The following is a 27,095-nucleotide window of genomic DNA, read 5'->3' on the forward strand; positions in this document are numbered from 1 at the left end:
GGATGAAATAAAATAAATTATGAAGAAAACATTAGAAAACGTCCATTGCCCTTTCACATTTGCAAGAATAATAAAACATGCTGTAAGAGGGGCCCCTTCCCTTTCCTAGTTAAAGGGAACCGGCACAGGCGGTAAAGCGCACTGCTTGGTTTGACCCTCTGTAGCCACCGTCTTAAGCTGCTTTATGTGTCTCTAAGCAACAAATTGTAGCGCACTGAAAGACCTAAATCCGGGCTGAGTAAATTCCCTGTGTGCGTGTGACTCAGAATTCGAATTCACTGTTGGAGCTGGAACCCGCCTTTTAAAAAAGGTTTGACCCTCTGTGTTGTCTTAGAATCAGTCCCCCCTGATGGGGGTGGGGAGGAAGGATACTCCCATCCCCATCCCTCCCCTTTCACTGGAGCAGCGCCAAATTACCAACCTTCCTTGCTGCTGCACTAGTTCCAAGTGAGCCCTTAACTGAGATGAAGGCTCTTAGAAAATCCCGGATGTAGAGCCAAATTCCTAATAATATTAAGACATTGATTACAGAAAAAGATAGGTTTCTAACTATCCTATCGAGTAGTAAAAATCAAACACCCAGCAATTCCATTCTCAATTACTGCTTCATTAAATTGGGGTGGGGAATGCTTATCTTTGCAGTCAATACCAGTCAAGAAATCTGATTATCCCAGAAAAGGCAGAATGGAACTTTCAATGCTGCCACCTCAGATATATGTAGAAAGAACTCTGGCCATTATCAAACCAGATATTGTTGACAAAGAGGAGGAGATAAAAGATATTATTCTCAGATCTGGATTCACCATTGTTCAGGTAATATCTAGACACTATGAACATGCTATTTGTTCTCTGTGCCTCATTTTATATTTTTAGACAAAGTTCCAGTAGTCATTTGGGGGGGTGGGGTGGCGACTGGTCGATGGGGTCAAACCTAGGGCCTTAGGCAGAGAAGCTTGTGCTCTACTGCTGAACCTACATGCTAGCCTCTTTAGGTAAAGTCGTTCAAAATTTTTTGTCTTAGGGCCACTTTTGAGTACTCAAGGACTCTCCCAGGGATATGCCCTGGAAGGCTCTCTCAGACACAGGGGAAGTGCTGGAATTCAGAAATGTCAATGCAGGCATTCTAACCATTTGAGCAATCTCAGTCCTATTCATCTAATTTTGTTTGTTTGTTTTTTTTTAGTTTATTTGACAGAAAGTGGTTTGGGGTCATACCAGGTGGTACTCAGGGCTTACTCTTAGCTCTTTACATAGGGATCACTCTTGGAGATACTCAAAGGGACCATATTTTGGGCTGGGGTTAAACCAAGGTCTACCAGGCAGGCTGTTAACCCTTGTACTATCTCCAGTACATATTGTTTTTGGTTTTGATGCATAGGGTCAAGCCTCCATAGAAGGGTGGGGCCAGCTACAATAGCAAATTTTGAATTCCGAGTATGATACATACTGGGAACTCGCCTGCAGTGTTTAGGGCTTACTCTTGGTGGAGCTTATTCTTTTTCATTTTGGTGTACTATTCCCATGTGTAGATGAACTAGTTTGTCTCCTGTTTGTAGATTTTTAGGTCATTGGTATTTTTGTCAGTTATTACAAACATCTAGTTGTTTTTGTTTTCAAATTTTTAGGAATGGTTAAGCCAGCCCCTGTTCTGCTCACGGCTTACTCCTGCTTCTGTGCTCAGGGATGACACCTGCCAGGCTTAGGGGACCATATGTGGTGATGGGGATCAAATCCGGGTGCATTTATTGATCTTGCCCAAATGAGCCCTAATTATGGTATATGATCTTTTTTGTTTGTTTGTTTGTTTGTTTTTGGGTCCCACCCGGCAGCGCTCAGGGGTTACTCCTGGCTCTATGCTCAGAAATCGCTCCTGGCAGGCTCAGGGGACCACATGGGATGCCGGGATTCGAACCACCATCCTTCAGCATGCAAGGCAAACGCCCTATTTCCATGCTATCTCTCGGGCCCCCGTATGATCTTTTTTATGAATTGTTAGATTCTATTTGTTATGATTTTGTTGAGGATCTTTGCATCTGTGTTCATCAAAGATAGTGACCTATACTTTTTTATGTTATGAGACTACTTTTTGGTTTTGGTTTTGGTTTTTGGGTCAGACCCAGTGGCGCTCAGGTTACTCCTGGCTCCTGGGCTGGAGAGATAGCATGGAGGTAAGGCGTTTGCTTTAAATGCAGACGAATAGTGGTTCAAATCCCAGCATCCCATATGGTTTCCTGAGCCTGCTAGGAGCGATTTCTTTTTATTTGGGGGTGCGGATATCACACCTGGCAGCGCTCAGGGGTTACTGCTAGCTCTATGCTCAGAAATTGCTCCTGGCAGGCTCCGGGGACCATATGGGATGCCGAGATTCAAACCACCAACCTTCTGCATGCAAGGCAAAGCCTTACCTCCATGCTATTTCTCTGGCCCCAGGAGCAATTTCTGACTGTAGAGCCAGGAGTAACCCCTGACTGGGTCTGACCCAAAAACCAAAAATCAAAAAAAAAAAGAAAAGAAAAGAAAAGAAAGAGAAGGAAAGGAAAGGAAAGGAAGAAAAAGAAAGAGGAAGGAAGGAAGGAAGGAAGGAAGGAAGGAAGGAAGGAAGGAAGGAAGGAAGGAAGGAAGGAAGGAAGGAAGGAAGAAAGGAGGGAGGGAGGGAGAGAGGGAGGGAGGAAGAAAGGAAGGAAGGAAGTAAGGAAGGAAGGAAGTAAGGAAGGAAGGAAGGAAGGAAGGAAGAAAAGAAAGAAAGAAAGAAAAGAAAGAAAAAGAAAGAAAGAAAGAAAGAAAGAAAGAAAGAAAGAAAGAAAGAAAGAAAGAAAGAAAGAAAGGAAGAAAAGAAAGGAAGAAAAGAAAGAAAGAAAAGAAAGAAAGAAAGAAAGAAAGAAAGAAAGAAAGAAAGAAAGAAAGAAAGAAAGAAAGAAAGAAAGAAAGAAAGAAAGGAAGGAAGGAAGGAAGAAAGGAAGAAAAGAAAGAAAGAAAGAAAGAAGAAAGAAAGAGAGAAAGAAAGAAAGAAAGAAAGAAAAAGAAAGAAAGAAAGAAAAAAGAAAGAGGAAAGAAGAAAGAGAAAGAAAGAAAGAAAGAAAGAAAGAAAGAAAGTAAGAAAGAAAGAAAGAAAGAAAGAAAGAAAGGAAGGAAGGAAGGAAGGAAGGAAGGAAGGAAGGAAGGAAAAGAAAGAAGGAAAAGGAAGAAGGAAGGAAGGGAGGGAAGGGAGGGATGGAGGGACGGAGGGAGGGAGGGAGGGGAAAAGGAAAAGGAAAAGAAATCGCTCCTGGCAGGCATGGGGGACTATATGGGATGCCAGGATTCCAACCACCGTCTGTTCTGAATCAGCTGTGTGCAAGGCAAACACCCTACTATTGTGCCATCTTTTTTTTTTTTTTTTGGTTTTTGGGCCACACCCAGTGGTGCTCAGGGGTTATTCTTGGCTGTCTGCTCAGAAATAGCTCCTGGCAGGCACCGGGGACCATATGGGACACCGGGATTCGAACCAACCACCTTTGGTACTGGATCAGCCGCTTGCAAGGCAAATGCCACTGTGCTATCTCTCCGGGCCCCCATTGTGCCATCTTGTCCCAGCATGCCATATAGTCCCCTGAGCCTGCCAGGAGTAATATCTGAGTGCGGAGATAGGAGTAACTCTTGGGCATAGCCAGGTGTGACCCAAAACCAAATAAACAAAATAAAGCAACAACAACAACAAAAAGAAAGAATACTTTTTTTTTTTTGGTTTTTGGGCCACACCCGGTAACGCTCAGGGGTTACTCCTGGCTATGTGCTCAGAAGTTGCTCCTGGCTTGGGGGACCATATGGGACACCGGGGGATCGAACCTCGGTCCGTCCAAGGCTAGCGCAGGCAAGGCAGGCACCTTACCTTTAGCACCACCGCCCAGCCCAAGACTACTTTTTTTAAGCATTGGAATCAGTCTTACACTTGTAAGACCTATTATCTGCTACTGAGCAACATCCTTGGACTGAAACATTCATTTTGTTAACCTTAACTCAAAAAATTACTAAATCTATAAACTTTTCATATTTTAAATTTTTGGGTCACATCTGGTGATACTTAGGCTTTGCACCTGACTCTGCTCAGGAATCACTCCTGGCAGTGCTTAGGGGACCATTTAGAATGCCAGGGACCATATGGAATACTTATCTTGCATGTGTGAGATCCTGGATTGGTTACCACATGGTCCCCTGAGCACTGATGTCAACAAGCCCCAGCACCATATCAGGATTCACGCATCTTCTCAACTCTCCAAGATAGCCAGTGTGGCCTGAAACAAATAAAAAAAAATTATCTACTGAGAACAATGAAGAATAGGGTGAATTAGGACAAGGCTGAGAATGAGACATTTTTATATGTCTTTTTCTTTTAAAGTCTTTACCTTTTTTTATAGCTTTGATTTTTTTTTGGGGGGGGGGTCACACCCGGCAGCGCTCAGGGGTTACTCCTGGCTCTATGCTCAGAAATTGCTCCTGGCAGGCTCGGGGGACCATATGGGATGCCAGGATTTGAACCACCATCCTTCTGCATACAAGGCAAATGCCTTGCCTCCATGCTATCTCTCCAGCCCCATAGCTTTGAATTTTTTAAACTAAATGTCCATTAAATTTAGGAAAATAGCTACATAGAGTATATAAATAAGAGCATCCAGTGATGCTCAGGGGTCACTCCTGGCTAGGTGCTCAAAAATTGTTCTTGGTGGGGCCAGAGGATAGCATGAAGGTAAGGTATTTGCCTTGCATGCAGAAGGATGGTGGTTCGAATCCCGGCATCTCATATGGTCCCTGAGCCTGCCAGGAGTAATTTCTGAGCATAGAGCCAGGAGTAACCCCTGAGCACTAAAAACAAACAAAAAAAGTGTTCTTGGCTTGGGGATCATATGGGACACTAGGGATTGAATCGAGGTCCATCCTGAGTCAGCCACATGCAAGGCATATGCCCTACTGCTTGCGCCATTGTTCCAGCAAAATACATAATCTTAAGAGTATTATTATTTTTTTTTGAGGAGACTGTATTTGGTGGTGCTTAGGTGCTACTTCTGACTCAGTGCTTGATTGTTCACTCTCAGTGGTACTTGGAGAAATGCAATGCTTAGGATCCAACCAGGGTCTTTATGTGCAAAACAGTGGCACTGGTCTTTAGAAGTATCTACCCAGGGACCAGAGAGATAGCTAGGAGGTAAGGCATTTGATGCAAGAGGTCATCGGTTTGAATCCCAGCATCCCATATGGTCCCTGTGCCTGCCAGGAGCAATTTCTGAGCCTGGAGCCAGGAATAACCCCTGAGCACTGCCGGGTGTGACCCAAAAACCACACACACACACACACACACACACACACACACACACACACACACACACACACACACACACAAAGAAGTATCTACCCAAATCCCAATTTAAGTATTTTTGGTTTTACTTGTTTTGGGGCCACGCCCAGCAGTGCTCATGGCTTACTCTTGATTATGTGGAGAGAGAGGGATCATTCTTGGCAGGGCTTGGGACCATATGCAATGACAGGGTTCAACTGAACCCAGGTCAGCTTCATGCAAAGCAGATACCTGACCCATTGTACTATCTGAACCAATGCTTAAAAAAAAAATTCTGTATTAGGGCAGGAAGATAGCTCAACGGGTAGGTCTGGCATGCAGAGGGTGCCACGTTTAATCTCATGGTCTACTACTGGGAGTGATGACCCCTCACCCAGCACTGCTGTGTGTCGCCTAAAAGTGAACAAAACTCTTCAACATTCCATCTATTATTTTAAAAATTCCATGCAGTACCAGGAATTAAACCTCAGTATGCAACATGTGCATTCATCCACCCATTGAGAGAAATCTCTGGTTTCAAAATGCAGGTTTTTGTTTTTTAAAGAACTGAGGGCTAGAGTAGGATGTTTACTTTGCATCCTATCTCACTTCAGACACTGGTTCAATCTCTGCCACACCATATGGTTCCCTGATTCCCACCAAGAGTGATCCCTGAGCCAGGAGTAATTCCTGAATACCATATGGCATGGCCCAAAACTCAAAAATTAATTAAAAATAAAAATAATTGGGCCGGAGAGCCATAGCACAGCGGTAAGGCATTTGCCTTGCACATAGCCAACACAGGATGGACCCCGGTTTGAATACCTTGAGCCTGCCAGGAGCAACTTCTGAACCAGGAGTAACTCCTGAGCACCTCCTGGTGTGACCCAAAAACCAGAAAATAAATAAATAAAAATAATTGGTATGGGCCAAGAATGTAGTTAACTGGTAGAACTTTTGATTCGCTTGTATGAGGCCTTGGATTTTGAGCACCCAAACACAGATAAAGTAGAAATGACTAGCAACAAATAAGAATTCGGTGATTAGTGCAGACCAGAGAGTTAGTAGTTACAAGGGTTAAGGCATTTGCTTTACATGTGGCCAATCCCAATTTCAATATCAAGTGCCACATATGGTCCTCTAAGCATGTTCAGGAGTGACCCCTGAACAGAATCAGGAATAAGTCCTGAGTACTGTCAGATAAGGACCCCAAACAAAAAGCAAACATACAAAAGTGGCTAGTGCTAATGTAGGTTTAAATTATTTCAAATTGGGGCCGGAGAGATAGCATGGAGGTAAGGCATTTGCCTTTCATGCAGAAGGTCATTGGTTCGAATCCTGGCATCCCATATGGTCCTCCGAGCCTGCCAGGAGCGATTTCTGAGCATGGAGCCAGGAGTAACCGCTGAGCGTTGCCGGGTGTGACCCCCAAAAAAACCCCAAAAACAAAAACAAATTATTACAAATTGTATTAGTTGGTGCTTGAGCAAGAATACAATGGGCAGGGCTCTTGCCTTGCACATGGTGACCTGGGTTACATTTTTTTGAGGGGGGGTGTCACACTCAGCAGTGCTCAGGGGTTACTCCTGGCTCTATGCTCAGAAATTGCTCCTGGCAGGCTCAGGGGACTATCGGGTATGCCAGGATTCGAACCACCATCCTTCTGCATGCAAGGCAAATGCCTTACCTCCATGTTATCTCTCTGGCCCCCATCTGGGTTAGATTTTCAGCACCACATATAGTCTCCGAGTCTACCAATAGTGATTCTTTTTGTACCCAGCCAGGAGTAAGCCCTAAGCAGAGCCACATGTGGTCACAAAACAAAACAGCAAATACTAACACTGACCATTTCCACAAATATTTTGTATATTTTTGTTTCTGTTTTTTTTGTTGTTGTTTATTTGTTTTGGGGTCACACCCAGCAGTGCTCAGGGGTTACTCCTGGCTCCACGCTCAGAAATCACTCCTGGCAGGCTCGGGGGACCATATGGGATTGCCGGGATTCGAACCAATGACCCTCTGCATGAAAGACAAATGCCTTACCTCCATGCTATCTCTCCGGCCCCATATTTTTGTTTCTTTAGTTGTGCTAAATGTATACACAACATAAAATTTATAATTGCAGGTATTAGAACAATAGCATAGTGGGTAGGGTGTTTGCCTTGCATGTGGCTGACCAGGGTTTGATTATTGCCATCCCATATGGTCCTTTGAGCACATTTAAGGGTTTGTTTGTTTGTTTGTTTTTTGATTTTTGGGTCACACCAAGCGCTCAGGGGGTTTACTCCTGGCTCTGTGCTCAGAAATCGCTCCTGGCAGGCATTGGGGGAACCATATAGGATGCCAGGATTTGAACCAGCGTCTGTCCTGGATTGGCTGTGTGCAAGGCAAACAGCTATCTCTCTAGTTCCTGGCTATGCGCTCAGAAAGTGCTCCTGGCTTGGAGGACCATATGGGATACCGGGGGATAGAACTGCGGTTTGTCCTACGCTAGCGTGAAAAAAGGCAGACACCTTAACCCTTGCACCTGGCATCCTATATGGTTCCCCCTTGCACCACTGCACCGACCCCCTTTTAGAGTAATTTCTGAGTGCGGAGCCAGAAGTAAGCTCTGAGGCTGCCGAGAGTGGCCCCAAAACAAACAAACAAACAAAGAAACAAAATTTACTATTGCAATATTTTTTGTTCTTTTTAAGCCACACAAATGATAATGGGACAAAGTAAAGAAGATAACTTTTGGGAGGCCATGTGGTACTGAGCATAGAACCTAGACTCCAGCCCTCTGAATCATTGCAATATTTTTTTTGGCCCACACCCTCCACCTCTTCCCCCCCCCACACACACACATGTAATCATTTTTAGGTGTACAGTTCAGTAGTATTAACTATATCTTCATTGTTATGCACCTATCAAAATTCTTCACTTCAAATTTTTTTTATCATCTCAAACCAGTCGTACACATTAAGCAGTACCCTTAGGCAAGGGATATGGGGCTCTGGGTTCTGTTTATGGTACAGCATGCATACAAAAATGTAAAGAGTGGGGCCAGAGAGAGTACAGCAGGTAAGATCTTGCCTTGCAGGAAAGGGCCCTGAGTGCAAAGTCAGGAAGAAATCTGAGCACTGCCAAGTGTGACCCAAAATCTCAAAAACATAATTGAACTAAATTATAAACTCCCTGTTTGCATTCTCCCCAGCTGCTGTTAAACACTATAACATTTACATTTAGTTTATCCCAGGTATCTTAGGTAAGTGGAATCATATAATATTTGTTCTTTGTATGGTATCCTTTTATGTATGTTTTATTATATTTGGAATCCACTGAATTTGAGTCCTTGTCCTCTCTATGGAAAATCATCTGTAAAACAATGTAGTCTTTCAATAGGTGGCAGTCTTTCCTTTGTTTTAAACTAATGATTCCTTTTCTCTTCCTTAAAATCACTGCCTCACTATGAAATATTCATTTTAATTCTAAAACATGTTACCTGATCTAATTTTAAAACAGTTAGTGGAATCAGTGGTTTAGTATCAACTTAAGATAATCTTAACTTAAGATATATAAACTTAAGATAATCCCTTAATATTGGGGAGAGTGGGTGAAGGTGTTTGGGGGTTACTCCTGATGGTGTTTGAGGGGCAGTAAGTAGTACTGGAAATCAAGCCAGGGTCAGACACTTAGAAAACTATTTAAAACCAGGGGCCTGAAAGATAGCATGTAGATAGGGCGTTTGCCTTGCATGCAGAAGGACGGTGGTTTGAATCCCAGTGCCCCATATGGTCCCCTGAGCCTGTCAGGAGAGATTTCTGAGTGTAGAGCCAGGAGGAATCCCTGAGTGCTGCTGGGTTCAAACATAAAATAATAACCCAAAACAAAACTATTTAAAACTAATTTTAAATCGTAAAATCAAGGGATATACTGTTAAGTTTTGTTGTAAGTTGTTGTTTTTTTTTGTTTTTTTTTTTTTTTTACGGGTTTTGGGCCACACCTAGCAGTGTTCAGCAGTTAGTTACTCCTGGTTCTACACTCAGAGGATCACTCCTGGTGGGCTCAAAGGACAATAGTTGGCCGCATGCAAGGAAAGTGCCCTACCCGCTGTACTATCTCTCCAGCCCCCTGCTATAGATTTAAAATTTGGTGGAATGTTTTGTTTTGTTTTGTTTTGTTTTGTTTTAATTTGTGGCCATCCCAGTGACACTCGGGCAACTCCTGGATCTGTGCTTGGATGGTGGCTCCTATTGGTTCTTGTGAGACCATGTTGTGCTGGGGATCAGACCCCCTCCTTCCTTCCCACATGCTTTATATATGCTCAGCCTGTTAGGCAGTCTCTCCAGCCTTCAAATTTCTCTTATGTACATATAAATATTTATGTGAGAACAGATAATACTGCCCTACTTTGGCTTCTTTCCTACATACTGTTGTGATGATCAGGTGGAACACACCCAGCAAAAATGATTTGTATGCTGGAGACCTGGGTTCAATCCCTGACATTGCATAGCTCTCTGGAAATTCAAGTCCCCCCCCCCCCCCACTAAGACCCCACAAGCCTAGCTGTGGTGTGGTGCTAGCACATTTAGATTTGCTCACCAGCAGGTTGTACTCCTCTAGTAGGTGGTGCCTACACACATTAGCATCTTACTTTGGAATCTTTTTCATGATTTCAAGAGAATCAAACCCAGACCTCATATATGCAAGACTCTAAACTAGCTAGTCCCTAACCTGTTGGCACTGGGTTTTTTGTTTTGTTTTGTTTTGTTTTTGTTTTTTTGTTTTTGGACCATACCTTAGGGTTTACTCCTGGCTCTGTGTTCAGAAATTTCTCCTAGGCTCAGAGGACCCTATGGGTTTTTGCTTGTTTGTTTTTTGAGTTTTTTGGGGGGCCATGCCTGGTGGCACTCAGGGGTTACTCCTGGCTCTGCACTCAGAAATCACTCCTGGCAGGCTCAGGGGACCATATGGGATGCTAGGGATCAAACCCAGGTTTGATCCCAGGTTGTCTGTGTGCTATCATTCCGGCCCAACCTTCTTTCTTGACAGGTATATATATATATATATATATATATATATATATATATATATATATATATATATATATATATATATATATATTTGTGTGTGTGTGTGTGTGTGTGTGTGTGTGTGTGTGTGTGTGTGTGTGTGGTTTTTGGGTCACACCCGGCAGTGCTCAGGGGTTTTTCCTGGCTCCAAGCTCAGAAATTGCTCCTGGCAGGCACGGGGGACCATATGGGATGCTGGGATTCGAACCGATGACCTCCTGCATGAAAGGCAAACGCCTTACCTCCATGCTATCTCTCCGGCCCCCGACAGGTATATTTTTAAGTTTTATTGTTTGTACTTACAGTGTTGTTTGGCTACAGATACACAGATATACCGGTATACCACAATCTGTATGTGCCCAAAGCACTGTGTTCCCTAAACCTGTTAGCTCCCAATCGCCACCTCTTACTCCTCCTTGATTTTTTTTCTTCCCTGTTCTTATTTCAATAATGTAGGGTCAAGGATAATCTAGGTATTTTCCTTTTGCATTTTCTCATTCTTTTATTTTGTACCCCACAGATAGGTGAAAGCATCCAGTTTTGTCCTGACTTCACTTAAATATGATATCCTCCAAGTTGCACTGAATTGCTTGATTTTATTATTGTTTCTTGCAGCTGCATAGTATTTCTTTTTTTTTTTTTTTAGTGGGGGTCCACACCCGGCAATGCTCAGGGGTTACTCCTGGCTGTCTGCTCAGAAATAGCTCCTGGCAGGCATGGGGGACCATATGGGACACTGGGATTCGAACCAACCACCTTTGGTCCTGGATCAGCTGCTTGCGAGGCAAACGCCCTATGCTATCTCTCCGGGCCCTCTGGCACATGTTCTATTCACTATTACCAGGAGTGACCCCTGAGCGCTGTACCAGAAATAGCACCTAAGTACTACAAGGTGTGGCTCAAATGCCCCCCCCACACACACACAAAGAATACACAGTCCTTACCTTCAAGAGAAACACTTGTTTACTGTATTCTTTGTGCATGTTGTTTTGGGGTTACACCCGGTGGCTCTCAGGCTTTACTCCTAGCTCTGTGCTCAGAAATTATTCCTGGTAGGTTTAGGGGACAATATGGGATGCCAGGGATCAAACCCAGGTCTGCCAAGTACAAGGCAAATGCCCTACCCACTGTGCTATTACTTTGGCCCCCTAAATAATTAGTTTTAGAATATAACATTTAATTTTTTTATCTCACCTTTCATAATGCAACCTCAAATTGATGATCATTTTCATACTAATCTCTGTTATTAATGGGGGTATAATTAAACTTTCATTTTAAATGCTCTTGTTCATTTTGTTTCTCTTATAGAGAAGAAAATTGCATCTTAGCCCTGAACAGTGTAGTAACTTTTATGTGGATCAATATGGGAAGATATTTTTCCCCAATTTAACGGCATATATGAGTTCTGGACCACTTGTTGCCATGATATTAGCCAGATACCAAGCAATCTCTTACTGGAAAGAACTTTTGGGACCAAGTAATAGTTTAGAAGCTAAAGAGGCACAACCAGAGAGGTAATTTTCTTTAGGAAAAATGGAATGGTTTTATTGTAATGTCTATTTTATTTGAAAAAAAAAATCTAAGTCTGCCCTTTTTTGGGGTAGGGGGTTGGGTCACACCCGGAGGTGCTCAGGGGTTACTCCTGGCTCTATATTCAGAAATCTCTCCTGGCAGGCATGGGGTACCATATAGGATACTGGGATTCGAACCACCCTCCATCCTGAATTGGCTGCATGCAAGACAAACACCCTACCACTGTGCTATTTTTTTGGTCCCCAATGCCCCCTGCCTTTATTTTTTGAGGGACAAAAATTCCATTTTACATTTTAAGCAATTTATTTATTTATTTATTTATTTATTTATTTATTTTTTGGTTTTTGGGTCACACCCTGCGGTGCTCAGGGGTTACTCCTGGCTGTCTGCTCAGAAATAGCTCCTGGCAGGCATGGGGGACCATGTGGGACACCGGGATTTGAACCAACCACCTTTGGTCCTGGATCGGCTGCTTGCAAGGCAAACGCCGCTGTGCTATCTCTCTGGGCCCAATTTAAATGTGTATTTTAATACAAATACCACAAAAGTCTTAAGGAAATGTCTTATTATATGCAGTTGATTGTCTTAGTCATCTCTTTTCCTTGAATTAAACTGTCACTGAAGTAAGATTTTTTTTTAAATCAGTATATATTTTTGTTTGTTTATTTGCTTGGTTTTTTTATTTTGGACCATACCCAGCTTTGCTCAGGGCTTACTCTTGACTCTGCACTCAGGACTCACTCCTCATGGTGCTTGGAGGATATGTGGTGTGCCAGAGTTTGAACTTGGGTTGGCTGCGTACAAGGCAAACACACTATCTGTTATATTATCACTCCAGCCCTGGTATCATATTTTAAAAGAACATTGGGGCCCAGAGAGATAGCTTTGCATGTGGGAGGCTTGAGTTCAGTCGCTAACACTGAATGGTTTATTCACCACTGTCAGCTGTGACCTTTAAATATACTCAATTTTTATCTACATAAATTTTGGGGAAGGATGATTTGGGCCTGATCCAGCAGTGTCAAAGGCTACTCTTGGCTCCATGTTCCAGCTTTCTAGTGTGACCCCCCAAAAAACAAAGGGGAAATAAAAGCAAAAGACAAAGAACATTGGTAATACAGAATCAGAAATACAAGTTTTAGGACTATTAATGCTGTCTTGGGGAAAAAAGACATTGAGTTCACATACCTTTGAATATGCATTGGTTTGGGGTGTGTAGGTATACACCGAGTGATGCTCAGGGCTTACTCCTAGCTCTGCACTCGGAGATAACTACTGGTAGTGCTTCAAGAACTATGTGAGGTGCTGAGGATTGAACCTGGATCAGGTGCAAACAAGACAATTGCCCTATCCATTGTTTTATCTCTCTAGCCCCTGTTTTGATATTTTTCATTTCTCACAAAACATTACTTTGGGCCAGAGAAATGGGGATTAAGGCTCTTGCTTTGAGTGCTATGGAACCTGGAGCTATGGATCCTAGCACCACATGGATGAGTTCCCAAGCACAGAGTTTAGTATAACTACAAAACCACAAATAAAGTGCAAAATAAACATAGCATACCTCATTTTCCCCAGAGTACTGCTTTTTCCCCAGTGTATATGCCTTTTGCAGATTTAAATGCACTTGATCTTTCTTTATCTACATAAATTGTGGAGAAGGTTGATTTGGGCTTCACCAAGCAGTGTCACAGGCTACTCTTGGTTTTGTGCTCCAAGGACCATATATGGTGTTGGAATTGGGCCAGGGTCAGGCACATGCAAGGCAGGTCCCTTAACCCTTGTGTTATCTCTCCAACCTCAAGATAAATTAAATCCAGTTTTAAAATACACTTGATGCTTGAACAAAAAAAGATTTAACTACAATTGTACATAGGTTTTCTTGAAAATATATGGCATATGAGGCCGGAGTGGTGGCGCTAGAGGTAAGGTACCTGCCTTGCAAGTGCTAGCCTAGGATGGACCTCGGTTCAATCCCCCGGCATCCCATATGGTCCCCCCAAGCCAGGAGCGATTTCTGAGTGAATAGCCAGGAGTAACCCCTGAGCGTCAATGAATGTGGTCAAAACAAAAACAAAAACAAAATCAGAAAATATATGGCAGATGAGCCAGAAAGACAGTACAACAGTTGATAAGGTATTGTATATAGACTATACATATGTTCTATTTAATATATATATAGTTGTATATATTATATATAATTGACCACCGCTCAATCCCACGCACCAGACACTCTCCTGAGTGCTGCCAGGAGTAATCCCAGAACACAGAGTCAAGAGTAAGCACTGAGCCACTGAATGAGTTCCAAACACCAACATTACCACCAAAAAAGAAAGGAAAGAAAAGAAATAACATAAATTTATGGACTCGAATTTAAGATAATTGTCTTGCATGCAGCTGACCCAAGTTTTGATTTTTGGCATCCCATATGATCCCCCAGTTCACCAGGAATGATCCCTAAGTGCAGAGCCAGGAGTAATCCCTGTGCATCATTGAGTGTGACCCCAAAACAACAAAAAAAATTCTTTATGGAATTAAATACAGTAGAATATAGTAAATGTAGATTTGGGTTATTTTTACTCAATCTTTTCTCTCTAGATTACTTTACTGTAAGATTACAGTATGTATACTTATATAAAATATGTGTTAAACATGGGGCCAGATTGATTGCACAGCAGGTAAGGCACTTGCCTTGCATTCAGCTTACCCAGGTTCAATCCCCAGCACCCTATATAGTCTCCTGAGCCCCACCATGGAATGATTCCTGAGCACAAAGCTGAGAGTAAGCCCTGAGAACCACCAGCTATGATCCCAAAACAAGACAAATGCATGCTAAATAACTTATATAATCTGTAAGTCTTCAGTTAACAGAGGCCTAGTATTAAGTTTGAGGGGAGGCTAAGTTATATCCAAACCTTTAGTTGGGCAAGCCTTCAGTAAGTACCTCATTCCTACTTTATCCAGAAGGTCAACTGTGAATAGATGTGTGTGGCAATTCTTTTGTAAAAATTCCTAGCATAAAACATTTGTTTAAAAAAAAATTAGGGGCCAGAGAGATAGCATGGAGGTAGGGCATTTGCCTTTCATGCAGAAGGATGGTAGTTCCCATATGGTCCCCCGAGCCTGCCAGGAGCAATTTCTGAGCGTGGAGCCAGGAGTAACCCCTGAGTGCTGCTGGATGTGACCCCCCAAAAAAAAATAATAAGGAAAGGGCTAATCATCTCTGTCTTTTAGTCTAAGGGCAATTTATGGAACAGATGAGCTGAGGAATGCACTTCATGGGAGTAAAGACTTCACTGCTGCAGAAAGGGAAATTCGGTTTCTGTTTTCTGAAGGTGAGTTAGAGATAAATAACTTGACAATTGTGTCCCATTTTTTGCTTTTTCTTTTATTTGGGGAATGTAACTGGGAAGGAAGAAATAGTTGATCTGGGCCGGAGAGATTACAGGGGTTAAGGCCTTAAAACAATCTGACCAAGCTGCTTGAAGGAACTACATATGGTCCCCAGAGCCCCTCCAGGAATGATTTTTGAGTGCAGAGCCAGGAATAAATCCCGAACACTGCTAGGAGTATTCCAAGATCCTCCCCTACCAAAATTCCTTTTTTTTTTTTTTTTTTTTTTTTGGTTTTTGGGCCACACCGGGCAATGCTCAGGGGTTACTCCTGGCTGTCTGCTCAGAAATAGCTCCTGGCAGGCATGGAGGACCATATGGGACACCGGGATTCGAACCAACCACCTTTGGTCCTGGATCGGCTGCTTGCAAGGCAAACGCCGCTGTGTATCTCTCCGGGCCCTCTTTTTTTTTTTTTTTTTTGGGGGGGGTCACACCCAGCAGCGCTCAGGGGCTACTCCTAGCTCTACGCTCAGAAATCGCTCCTTGGGGCCGGAGAGATAGCATGGAGGTAAGGCGTTTGCCTTTCATGCAGGAGGTCATCGGTTCGAATCCCGGCGCCCCATATGGTCCCCTGTGCCTGCCAGGAGCAATTTCTGAGCCTGGAGCCAGGAATAACCCCTGAGCACTGCCAGGTGTGACCCAAAAAAACAAAAACAAAAAAAAAAAAAAAAAAAAAGAAATCGCTCCTGGCAGGCTCGGGGGACCAAATGGGATGCTGGGATTTGAACCACTGTCCTTCTGCATGCAAGGCAAATGCCTTACCTCCATGTTATCTCTTTGGCCCCATACCAAAATTTCTTTACTTATGTAGGGCTTTGGGGCCACACTTATTAGTGGGTGTTTGAGAACTATCTCTGGCAACAACCTTCATGAGAGGTCACTCCTGATAGTGTGATCAACATAATTTTATTTTACAGGCTAGAACAGTTAAGTTATATAAATTCCAATGGCTTATAAATGTAATTTTATATTCATTACATTAAATAGTAACATATATAAAATAATTATTTTATGATCAGTGCAATAAAAGATGCTGTGTAGACTAATATGACTAAGACACACAGAATTCTCTCAAGTTTTTCTAGTATCCTGGCAAAGTACTCCTGTTGTTAATCATTTTCTTCTTGGAACTGAATCCTTTCTGCTCGTTGTAAGGGAATTTTTTCTTCCACCTTCCTCTTTCTTCAATCAATAATGATCTAGATGTGAACACATGAAACCAGTAGGTTCAATAAAGAAGTTAACACACTGATGGAAGGCTGAAGAGATAGCATGGAGGTAAGGCATTTGCCTTGCATGCAGAAGGATAGTGGTTCAAATCCCAGCATCCCATATGGTCCCCCGAGCCTGCCAGGAGCGGTTTCTGAGTGTAGAGCCAAACGGAACCCCTGAGCTTCTGGGTGTAACCCAAAAACTAAAAAACAAACAAACTAACAAAAAACCACTGATGGAGTTTGGCCTCAAGAAACCTACTAAACCTTATAAAACACATTATTTTAAAAATCTATTTGTTTGAAGTGTTTGGACCACACCTGTTGGTACTATGGGCTACTCTTGGCAGTCCTGTCTCTCTGGCCTCCAATACAATTTTATTTTGTTTTGCTTTATTTCGTTTATTTTGTTTGTTTTGGGGCCACACCCAGCGGTGCTCAGGGGTTACTCGGGTTCTGCACTCATAAATCGCTCCTGGCAGGCTCAGGGACAATATGGGTTGCCAGGGATTGAACCCTGGTCTGTCCCAGGTCATCTGCATGCAAGGCAAATGCCCTACCACTGTCCTATCACTCCAGCACTTTCAATTTTACTTTAAAGCATGAATTTTAGAGTTGATCCAGGAATTGAACATGGTCAGCTGCATGTAAGGAAAGCACTCTTTTGTAGTTGTTAGTTTTAGGGCCATTCTTGTGGTAAGGATCACTTCTGGCTCTTTACTGTGCTCAATGATCACACCGGGATGTAACCCTGAGCTAATAAATAAATGGCTAATAGGGGCCGGAGAGATAGCATGGAGGTAAGGCATTTGCCTTTCATGCAGAAGGTCATCGGTTCGAATCCTGACATCCCATATGGTCCCCTGTGCCTGCCAGGAGCAATTTCTGAGCCTGGAGCTAGAAATAACCCCTGAGCACTGCCAGGTGTGACCCAAAAACCACAAAAAAAAAAAAAAAAAAAAAAAAAAAGGCTAATAGCCATTTGCAAGGCAGGTGTCTTATCCATTTCATTATTTCTCTGGCCCATCAAATGCTTTACACCCCTGTACTATCTGACTCCAAAATACATTATTGTGTAAATATATCGTTCTTCATATTTTTGTCATTGGGCCACCCCAGTGGTGCTCAGGCTTATTCCTGGCACTCTGATCAAGAATTGTTCCTGACAGCATTAAGGAATCCATGTGAGGTGCTAAGTTCTAACCTGGGTCATCCACATGCAGACAAATGGTCTACCTTGGGGCCAGAGAGATAGCATGGAGGTAAGGCGTTTGCCTTGTATGCAGAAGGACAGTGGTTCAAATCCCGGCATCCCATATGGTCCCCTGAACCTGCCTGGAGCGATTTCTGAGCATAGAGCCAGGAGTAAACCTTAAGTGCTGCCGGGTGTGACCCAAAAACCAAAAAAAAAAAAAAAAAAAAAAGATAGTACAGGAGTAAAGCACTTGCCTTGCATGTAGTCCACCCTGTTCTTATCCCTGGAACCACATGATCCTGATCCTCCAAGCACTGCATGGAGTGATCCTTAGAGCACAGAGAGAGAGAAGGGAGAGAGAGAGAGATAGAGAGAGAGAGAGAGAGAGAGAGAGAGAGAGAGAGAGGGAGAGAGAGAGAGAGGAGGGAGAGGAGAGAGAGAGAGGGAGAGAGAGAGGAGGGAGAGGAGAGAGAGAGAGGGAGAGAGAGAGAGAGAGGTCCCTTTTTTTGGTTTGGTTTGGTTTGCGTTATTTTGGGGGAGGCCACACCTGATGGCATTCAGGAGTTACTCATGGCTCTGCGCTTAGAAATTACTCAGAGAGAGGACGGAGAGAGCATGGAGACAGGGTGTTTGTTTGCCTTGCATGCAGCTGGACGGTGGTTCGAATCCCGGCATCCCATATGGTCCCCCGAGCCTGCCAGGAGCAATTTCTGAGCATAGAGCCAGGAGTAATCCCTGAGCACTGCTGGGTGTGACCCATAACGCCCCCCGCCCCAGATTTTTTAAAAAAAGAAATTACTCGGAGGGGCCAGAGCGATAACACAACTGTAGGGTGTTTGCCTTGCACGTGGTAGATCTAGGATGGACCTTCTTTCGATCCCCGGCGTCCCATATAGTCCCCCAAGCCAGGAGTGATTTCTGAGTACATAGCCAGGAGTAACCCGAGCATCACAGGATGTGGCCCAAAAAGCAAATAAGAAATTACTCAGGGAACCATATATGCCGGGAATTGAACCTGGGTTGGCCTCGTGCAAGACAAAAGCCCTACCTGCTATGTTATTGCTCTGACCCCTATACGTTATTGTTCCGACCCCTATACGTGTCTTTTTATTTATTCATTCATTTATTTATTTTGTTTTTTGGGGCCACACCTGGTGATGCTCAGGGGTTACTCATGGCTCTACGCTCAGAAATTGCTCCTGGCTTGAGGGACTATAATTGAGATGCCAGAATCGAACCCAGGTTCATCCTGGGTCAGCCACGTGCAAGGCAAATGCCCTACTACTGCACTATCGCTCCGGCCCCTATAGGTGTCCTTTTAAATGACTCTATAGTATCTCTTCATTCACTCAGTTTTAATAACATGTTCTATTTTCAGTGATTGTTGAGCCCATTCCTGATAGACAGACTGCTCAAGATTATTTGAATTTATATGTAAAACCAATTCTGCTTCGAGGACTCACAGAACTTTGTAAGGAAAAGCCACAAGATCCTCTCGTAAGAAATCTTTTCATTCATATTAAAAATATATATTGTGCAGGCTGGGAGATAGTTCAGATGTGTTCAGCTGTGAGTTTGATCGACAGTCTTGCATGGCACCACCAGCACTAACTGGCTACTCATTAAACTGGTACCAACCCGCCCCCCAAGCACTAATAGGTATGGCCCTTATAAAATATTTTTAATATTTAAAAACCCATGAAGGGGCCGGAGAGATAGCATGGAGGTAAAGTGTTTGCCTTTCATGCAGGAGGTCATCGGTTCGAATCCCGGCGTCCCATGTGGTCCCCCGTGCCTGCCAGGAGCAATTTCTGAGCCTGGAGCCAGGAATAACCCCTGAGCACTGCCTGGTGTGACCCAAAAACCAAAAAAAAAAAAAAAAAAAAAGAGTAAAAACCCATGAAACGTCAATAAAAGTTGTAATAAAAATAACTGAATAAAACAATATTTTTTGAAATAGTGGAAGGTATTAAGAAGCAATTTTCTTTTGGTTTTTGGGCCACACCTGCACTCAGAAATTACTTCTGGCAGACTTGGGGAACCATATAGGATGCCAGGAATCCAACCTAGGTCAGCTGCATGCAGGTAAAAACGCCTTACCCACTGTGCTATCACTCCAGCCCCATTGAGGTGATTTTTTAACTGTTATATATAAGGACAGATATAGATAGTTTTTGGCCATTTGGAGGTAGTAAAGGCACACATACCCAAAGTATAAACACTATTGTAAATAATGACAAGTAAAATAAACTATTATATGTATATTTTGGGGGGTTGGGCCATATCTGGTGACGCTCAGGGATTACTCCTGGCTATACGCTCAGAAATCACTCCTGGCTTGGGGGACCTTATGGGATGCTGGGGATCAAAACAGGTCTGTCCTGGATCTGAGGCGTGCAAGGTGCTCCGGCCCCTATATATATATGGTTTTGGGTCACAACTGGCAGTGCTCAGGGATTACTCCTGGCTCTATGCTCAGAAATCGCTCCTGGCAGGCTCAGGGGACCATATGGGATGCCAGGATTCAAACCACCATCCTTCTGCATCTAAGGCAAACGCCTTACCACTGTGCTATTTCTCCGGCCCTATATTATTATTTTTTTGTGTGTGTGGTTTTTGGGTCACACCCGGCAGTGCTCAGGGGTTATTCCTGGCTTCACGCTCAGAAATTGCTCCTGGCAGGCACGGGGGACCATATGGGATGCCGGGATTTGAACTGATGACCTTCTGCATGAAAGGCAAACACCTTACCTCCATGCTATCTCTCCGGCCCCCTTATATTATATTTTTAAATGATATCTTTTTTTTTTTTTTTTTTTTTGGTTTTTGGGCCACACCCGGCGGTGCTCAGGGATTACTCCTGGCTGTCTGCTCAGAAATAGCTCCTGGCAGGCACGGGGGACCATATGGGACACCAGGATTCGAACCAACCACCTTAGGTCCTGGATCGGCTGCTTGCAAGGCAAATACCGCTGTGCCATCTCTCCGGGCCTTTAAATGATATCTTTATACATTCTTTTAGTTTGTTTTTGGACCATACTTGACAGTGCTCAGAGTTTACTCCTGGCTCTGTGCTCAGGAATCACTCCTGAAGGAAATCAGGGGGAACCAGATGCTGGATTGAACCCTGGTACAAGCTATACAAGCTGTACAAGCTCTGTGCTGTATTGTTACTCCAACCCAATACTGAGATACATTCTTTTATGTAGCTTTTTTTGTGTGTGTATGAGGGAAATGAGTCACACCTAGCAGTGTTCACGACTGTTCCTGGCTCTATGCTCAGGAGTAACTCCTGGTTGTGCTTGGAAGACTATATGTGGTACCAAAGATGAAATAAGGATTGTCTGCATAAAAGGTAAATGCCCTTGGACTAGAGTGATAGTATAGCAGGTAGGGTATGTGTCTTGCACAACATGGATCCAGGTTTAATCCCTAAACCCTGGAGCCTCAGGAGTGATCATTAACTATGAAACCAGGAGGAAACCCTGAGTGCCGCTGGGTATGGCCCCAAAACAACAAATAAAACAAACAGAAAAAAAGGGCAAGGGCCCTTACCCCTGTACTATTTCTCTGACCACTGTTTTTTTTTTATTTTTAGTAGACATTATAGTGCTACTTGGTTCTACATACTACATACTACACACCTGGTTATAGTGTTTATACATGTACTGACCAGAAACTGTAATCTGTTGTGTTTGCAGTGCTAGAGTGGATTTGCATACTTGGTGCAGTATTCTCACATACTCTTCTTGGATTCACACACTTAGTTACAAAACTCTCACAAACCCAGTGGTGCTCAGGGCTTACTCCTAGATCTGAGGCCAGGGATCATTCCTGGGCATACCTTCTCACTCTGGTTGTTCCTAATTCTGTTCTGGGGGACCATATGGAATGCTGGGGAACAAACCTAGATCAGTAGGTGCAATGCAACTGCCCTGGCCACTGTACTAACTCTCTTGCCTTAACAATATTAAATCTTTCTCGTTATGAACATAGAATTTTTTTACACTTATTTAGATCTTTGTTTCTTTCCATAATAATGAATATTTTTGGTACATATGACTAAATTACTTGTATATATTTTCAGTATTAAAAATGAAAAATAAGGGGCCGGGCGGTGGCGCTGGAGGTAAGGTGCCTGCCTTGCCTGCGCTAGCCTAGGACGGACTGCGGTTCAATCCCCCGGCGTCCCATATGGTCCCCCAAGAAGCCAGGAGCAACTTCTGAGCGCATAGCCAGGAGTAACCCCTGAGCGTCACAGGGTGTGACCCAAAAACCAAAAAAAAAAAAAAGAAAAGAAAAATAAGGGGCTGGAGAGATAGCACAGTGATAAGGCATTTGCCTTGCATGCAGAAGGACGGTGGTTTGAATCCCGGCATCCCATATGGTACCCCAAGCTAGCAGAGGGTGGTTTCTGAGTGTAGAGCCAGGAGTGACCCCTGAGTGCTGCCAAGTGTGACCCCCAAAAAATAAATAAAAATTAAAATTAAAAATAATTCTTTTATTCTCCTCTCTCCCTTCTCTTCTCTCCTCTTTCCCCTCTCCTCTTCTCTCTCCCCTCTCCTCTCCTCCCTCCTTTCCCCTCTTCCATCCTCTTCCCTCTCCCCTCTCTCCTCTCTCCTCTCCTCCCTTCTTTCCCCTCTCCCATCCTCTCCTCTCTCCTCTCTTCTTCCCTCTCCTTTCTCTTCTCCCCTCTCCCATCCTCTCCCCCTCCCCTTTTCTCTCTCCTCTCTCCTCGCCTCTTTCCTTTCCCCTCTCCCCTCCCCTCTCCCCTCTCTCCTCTCTTCCCTCTCTCATCCTCTCCCCTCTTTCCTCTCTCCTCTCCCCTCTCCTTTCTCCCCTCTCCCATCCTCTCCTCTCCCCCTCTTCTCCCCTTTCCCCACCTCTCCCCTCTCCTCTCCTCTCCCCTCTTTTCTTCCCTCTCTCCTCTTCCCTCTTTCCTCTCTCCTCTCCCCTCTCTCCTCTTCCCTCTCTCCTCTCCCCTCTCTCCTCGCCCCTCTCTCCTCTCCCCTCTCTCCTCTTCCCTCTCTCCTCTTCCCTCTTTCCTCTCTCCTCTCTCCTCTCCGTCTCCCCTAACCTCTCCCCCTCTCCCATCCTCTCTTCTCTCCCCTTCCCCATCCTCTCTCCTCTCCCCTTCTCTCCCCTTCCCCCTCCTCTCTCCTCTCCCCTCTCCCCTCTCCTTTCCTCTCCTCTCTCTCCTCTCCCCTCCCCCTCTCTATCATCTTCCCTTCTTCCATCCTCTCTCCTCTCCCCTCTCTCCTCTCCCCCTCCCCTCTCCCACCCTCTCCCCTCTCCTCTCTCCCACCCTCTCCCCTCTTCCCTCTCCCACCCTCTCCCCTCTCCTCTCTCCCACCCTCTCCCCTCTCCTCTCTCCCCCTTTCCCCTCTCCTCTCCCCTCTCCCCTCTCCTTTTTCCCCTTTCACCTCTCCCCTCTCCCCCTAAAGAAAAAAAAGAAAAAAAAGAAAAAAAAAGAATAATTCTTTTTTTAAAATATCTTTATTTAAACACATTGATTACAAACATGTTTGTGGTTGGGTTTCAGTCATGTAAAGAACACCCCCCTTCACCAGTGCAACATTCCCATCACGAATGTCCCAAATCTCCCTCCTCCCCACCCCACCTTCGCCTGTACTCTAGACAGGCTTTCTACTTCTCTCATCCATTCACATAGTTATGATAGTTCTCAATGTAGTTATTTCTCTAACTGCACTCATCACTCTTTGTGGTGAGTTTCATGTAGTGAGCTGGAACTTCCATCCCTCCTCTCTTTTGTCTCTGAAAATTATTGCAAGAATGTCTTTCATTTTTCTTAATTTCTTAATTTCTTTTTGTCTTTTGGGTCAAACTCAGTTATTCTTAAGACTTACTACTGACTCTGCACTCCTGGCAGGACTGAAGGGATCTTATAGGGTGCCAGAGACTAAACACAGGTTAACCATGTGGAAAGCAAGAGTCCTACCCTCTATATTCTCTCTCCAGACTCCTGATTTCTTTTTTGATATTTTCATTGATGATTAGTATAAACAACATTGACTTTTGTGTGTTGATGTTGTAACCTGCAACATTGACAAAATCATGTATTAGCTCTAATTGCTTTCTTGTAGATTAATTTGGATTCTCTATAGGAGTATGTCACCAATGAATGAAGGTAGTTTTACTTTTTCCTTATCGACTTGTATCTTTATTTGAAAATCTTGCATAAAGTAAAACCTAGTGTTTTAATTTATATACATAGATATATTCAGATATATGGAGTCACACCCAATAATGTTCAGAGGAACTTGGACCTCTCCCAGCAACACTTGGCCTGGAGAATGTGGCAGGGCTTGGCAGGGTGGGTTTGATAGTTTGGTGCTCAGGCCTAGTATTTCTCAGTTTTAGTAGGAGAAAGTACAGCTTTATTCCTATACTCATATTTTTATTCCTATACTCACACCCGGGAGCTCTCAGGGGTTACTCCTGACTCTATGCTCAGAAATCGCTCCTGGCAGGCTCAGGGGACCATATGGGGTGCCGGAATTTGAACCAATGACCTCCTGCATGAAAGGCAAATGCCTTACCTCCATGCTATCTCTCCGGCCCCTCCTATACTCATATTTAAATATATTTATATATATATATTAATCTTTGAAGCACCATGATTTATAATACATGGATTATAAATATATAATGTATATAAGTGTATAATGTATAAACATGTATTATACATGTATGAAACAATAGTACAATAGTACATGTACTTGGTCTAGAGCTTTGCAGCACCAAGGATCATACCATCTGAGCCAGGAATCATAGTAGGTAGTGGTGTGGGCAGTGCTGGGGATTGAACTCATGATCTAAGACATGCAAGGCAGGAGCTCGGCTACAGAATCTTATCCTTAGGCCGTGATTTCTCATTGTTCTTGAAGTGATGGATGTATATATACATGTATATGAAAATGTGTAATGATTATTAATTTAAGAATTTTTCTTCTCTTTTCTTAGCTTTGGCTAGCTGACTGGTTGCTGAAAAATAATCCTAACAAACCTAAACTTGATCACCATCCAGTTACATAAGAATCTTAATAAAAAGAAGTCTTCCGAGGAACATATCATGAATTATCTTGTTGTCATAGGAATGTTTCTACTTAAAGCAAAAATTTTTTTTCTTGGGGCCATAGAGGTAGGGCATTTGTCTTGCATGCAGATGGATGGTGGTTCGAATCCCAGCATCCCATATGGTCCCCTGAGCCTGCCAAGGAACTATTATAAAGGCTATTATAAAGGAAAGGATATTTTGAGGGATGGGCCTATCATTGGTACCCCAGACTCCCAGGGGCCATTCCTAGCATTACTTGTCCCACTAAGTTGGTAGTTCAGTCTAAGAACCAAGGATGTAGTGCTGTTTGGACACTCTGGCCACCTCTTGATATTTGGGGGCCTCTAAGGTCATGATTTGAGATGCTCAAGAGATTGGGAATTGAACCTGAGTCTTATGCATGCAAAGCAAGTGCCCTAATTCCTGTCCTAAACCCTAACTCTGGAAAATTATTATTATTATTAATATTGTTATTATTATTTTGGTTTGCCATGGGGTCACACCCAGCAGCACTCAGGGGTTACTCCTGGCTCTACACTCAGAAATCGCTCTTGACATGCTCGGGGGACCATATGGGATGCTGGGATTCGAACTTCTGTATACAAAGCAAACACCCTTCTCCATGCTATCTCTCTGGCCCCTGGAAAATGATTTTTAATTTCCTTTTCTTGAGTTATGTGAATTAAAGTTGAAAAAGTACCCTATGCAAATAAAAGTAGTTGATGTTGTGCACCAGCATGAGTCTGTTTTGTTTTTCAAAATTGTACCTGTACTCTCCTTTTTAAACTTTGGTTTTGGGTTTATACCCATCAGTGCTCATGGCTCTGTGCTTAGGCAGAGTGAAGGGGAATTATATGGGATGACGGGATCAAACCTGGGTCAGCTACTGCAAGGCAAGTGCCCTGCCCATGAACTATCTCCTTGAGCCTAAAAACATGTTTTAAAATTTCACAGCAGGGGTCGGAGAGATAGCACAGTGGTAGTTGCATGTGCCCAATGGAGGATGGACCCAGGTTCGATCCCCAGTATCCCATATGGTCCGGCCCCCCCAACCTGCCAAGAGCAATTTCTGAGTGCAGAGCCAGGAGTAATCCCTGAGCGCCACTGGGTGTGGCCCCAACACACACACACACACACACACACACACACACACACACACACACACGGGAGGGGGGGAGACGGAGAGATAGCACAGCAGTAGGGCGTTTGCTTTGCAAGTGGCCGACCCAGGACCAACAGTGGTTTGAATTCCAGCATCCCATATGGTCCCCCATGTCTGTGAGGAGTCATTTCTGAGCACAGAGCCAGGAGTAACTCCTGAGCATCACCAGGTATGGCCCAAAAAACAAACAAACAAACAAAACTAAATAGGGGCCCAAGAGATAACATGGAGGGTAAGGTGTTTGCCTTGCATGCGGAAGGATGGTGGTTCAAATCCCAGCATCCCATATGGTCCAAGGTTATTATATATGGTTATTACAATATGTACATATGGTTATTACAATACCCATATCATTTCAGTCAAGGTCCCCCAAGCCAGGAGTGATTTCTGAGCACATAGCCAGGAGTAACACCTGAGCGTCACTGTGTGTGGCCCAAAAACAAACAAAAAAGTGTGTATATGACTAATGTTTTTTATCTTTATCTTCACATCCTTTTTTTTTTTTTTTCCACAACAGGCCATGCTCAGGAGTTACTCCTGGCTCTGGACTCAGAAAATTACTTCTAGTGGGCTGGGGCAGAGAGAGGGTTAAGAGGGAATCATATGGGTGCCAGCATCAAACCTGGGTTGACTACATGCAAGGTAAAATATCCTACTAACTATACTATTGCTCCAGGTCCAACCTATATGTTTTCCTTATTTTTGTAAAAAATAAATAAATAAAATTAAAAAGACTCCTTTTTTGTCTCATAGACTAACATAGTCATATCCTTTTGATATTTTCTTTTCACCTTAACAGCTTGTCATGAGCAGCCTTGCCAGTGTCTGATATTCTCACATTTTCCCAATTCTCCCATTGCCTAGCAACATGCATAGTGTGGAATTGGTCTCTCCAAGGGGAGATTTTTCTTCCAGGGTGTGTAGAATAGCTTTTTCCAGTCCACAGCTCCTTGCTATGGAGAGCTTAGGTGAATAAAGGCTCTGGTGCTAAGAATCTCATTGTCGGGGCAGAGAGATAGCACAGCTATCTCATTGTCCTACTCCCTTTCTCCTAATTCCTAGTCACTCCTCTGCTAATAACTAATAATAATCGTATATCTTTTTGTTTTGTTTTGTTTTGGGTCACACCCAGCCGCGCTTAGGGGTTACTCCTGGCTTTGCA

At 43.6% G+C, this 27,095-nt stretch overlaps 1 protein-coding gene across 2 annotated transcripts; it reads left to right on the forward strand.

The window, feature by feature from the left end:
- Positions 1 to 222: 222 nt before the first annotated feature.
- On the forward strand, positions 223 to 24,847 carry NME5 (NME/NM23 family member 5). 2 transcript variants are annotated; one of them, XM_049786037.1, is made up of 5 exons: positions 685 to 813; positions 11,671 to 11,876; positions 15,127 to 15,227; positions 19,072 to 19,190; positions 24,678 to 24,847. In XM_049786037.1, the coding sequence occupies exons 1-5, from the start codon at positions 685 to 687 to the stop codon at positions 24,747 to 24,749; spliced, it is 627 nt and encodes a 208-aa protein (XP_049641994.1). In that variant the 3' UTR covers positions 24,750 to 24,847. The 2 variants fall into 2 exon arrangements, 1 of the variants encoding a protein (XP_049641994.1); XR_007502189.1 differs by lacking the exons at positions 685 to 813; positions 15,127 to 15,227; positions 19,072 to 19,190; positions 24,678 to 24,847 and adding an exon at positions 223 to 310 and having other exon boundaries at positions 11,671 to 11,753.
- Positions 24,848 to 27,095: the final 2,248 nt, after the last annotated feature.

Source organism: Suncus etruscus, chromosome 14 (genome assembly GCF_024139225.1).
Source record: "Suncus etruscus isolate mSunEtr1 chromosome 14, mSunEtr1.pri.cur, whole genome shotgun sequence".
NCBI classification, from domain to species: Eukaryota; Metazoa; Chordata; class Mammalia; order Eulipotyphla; family Soricidae; genus Suncus; species Suncus etruscus.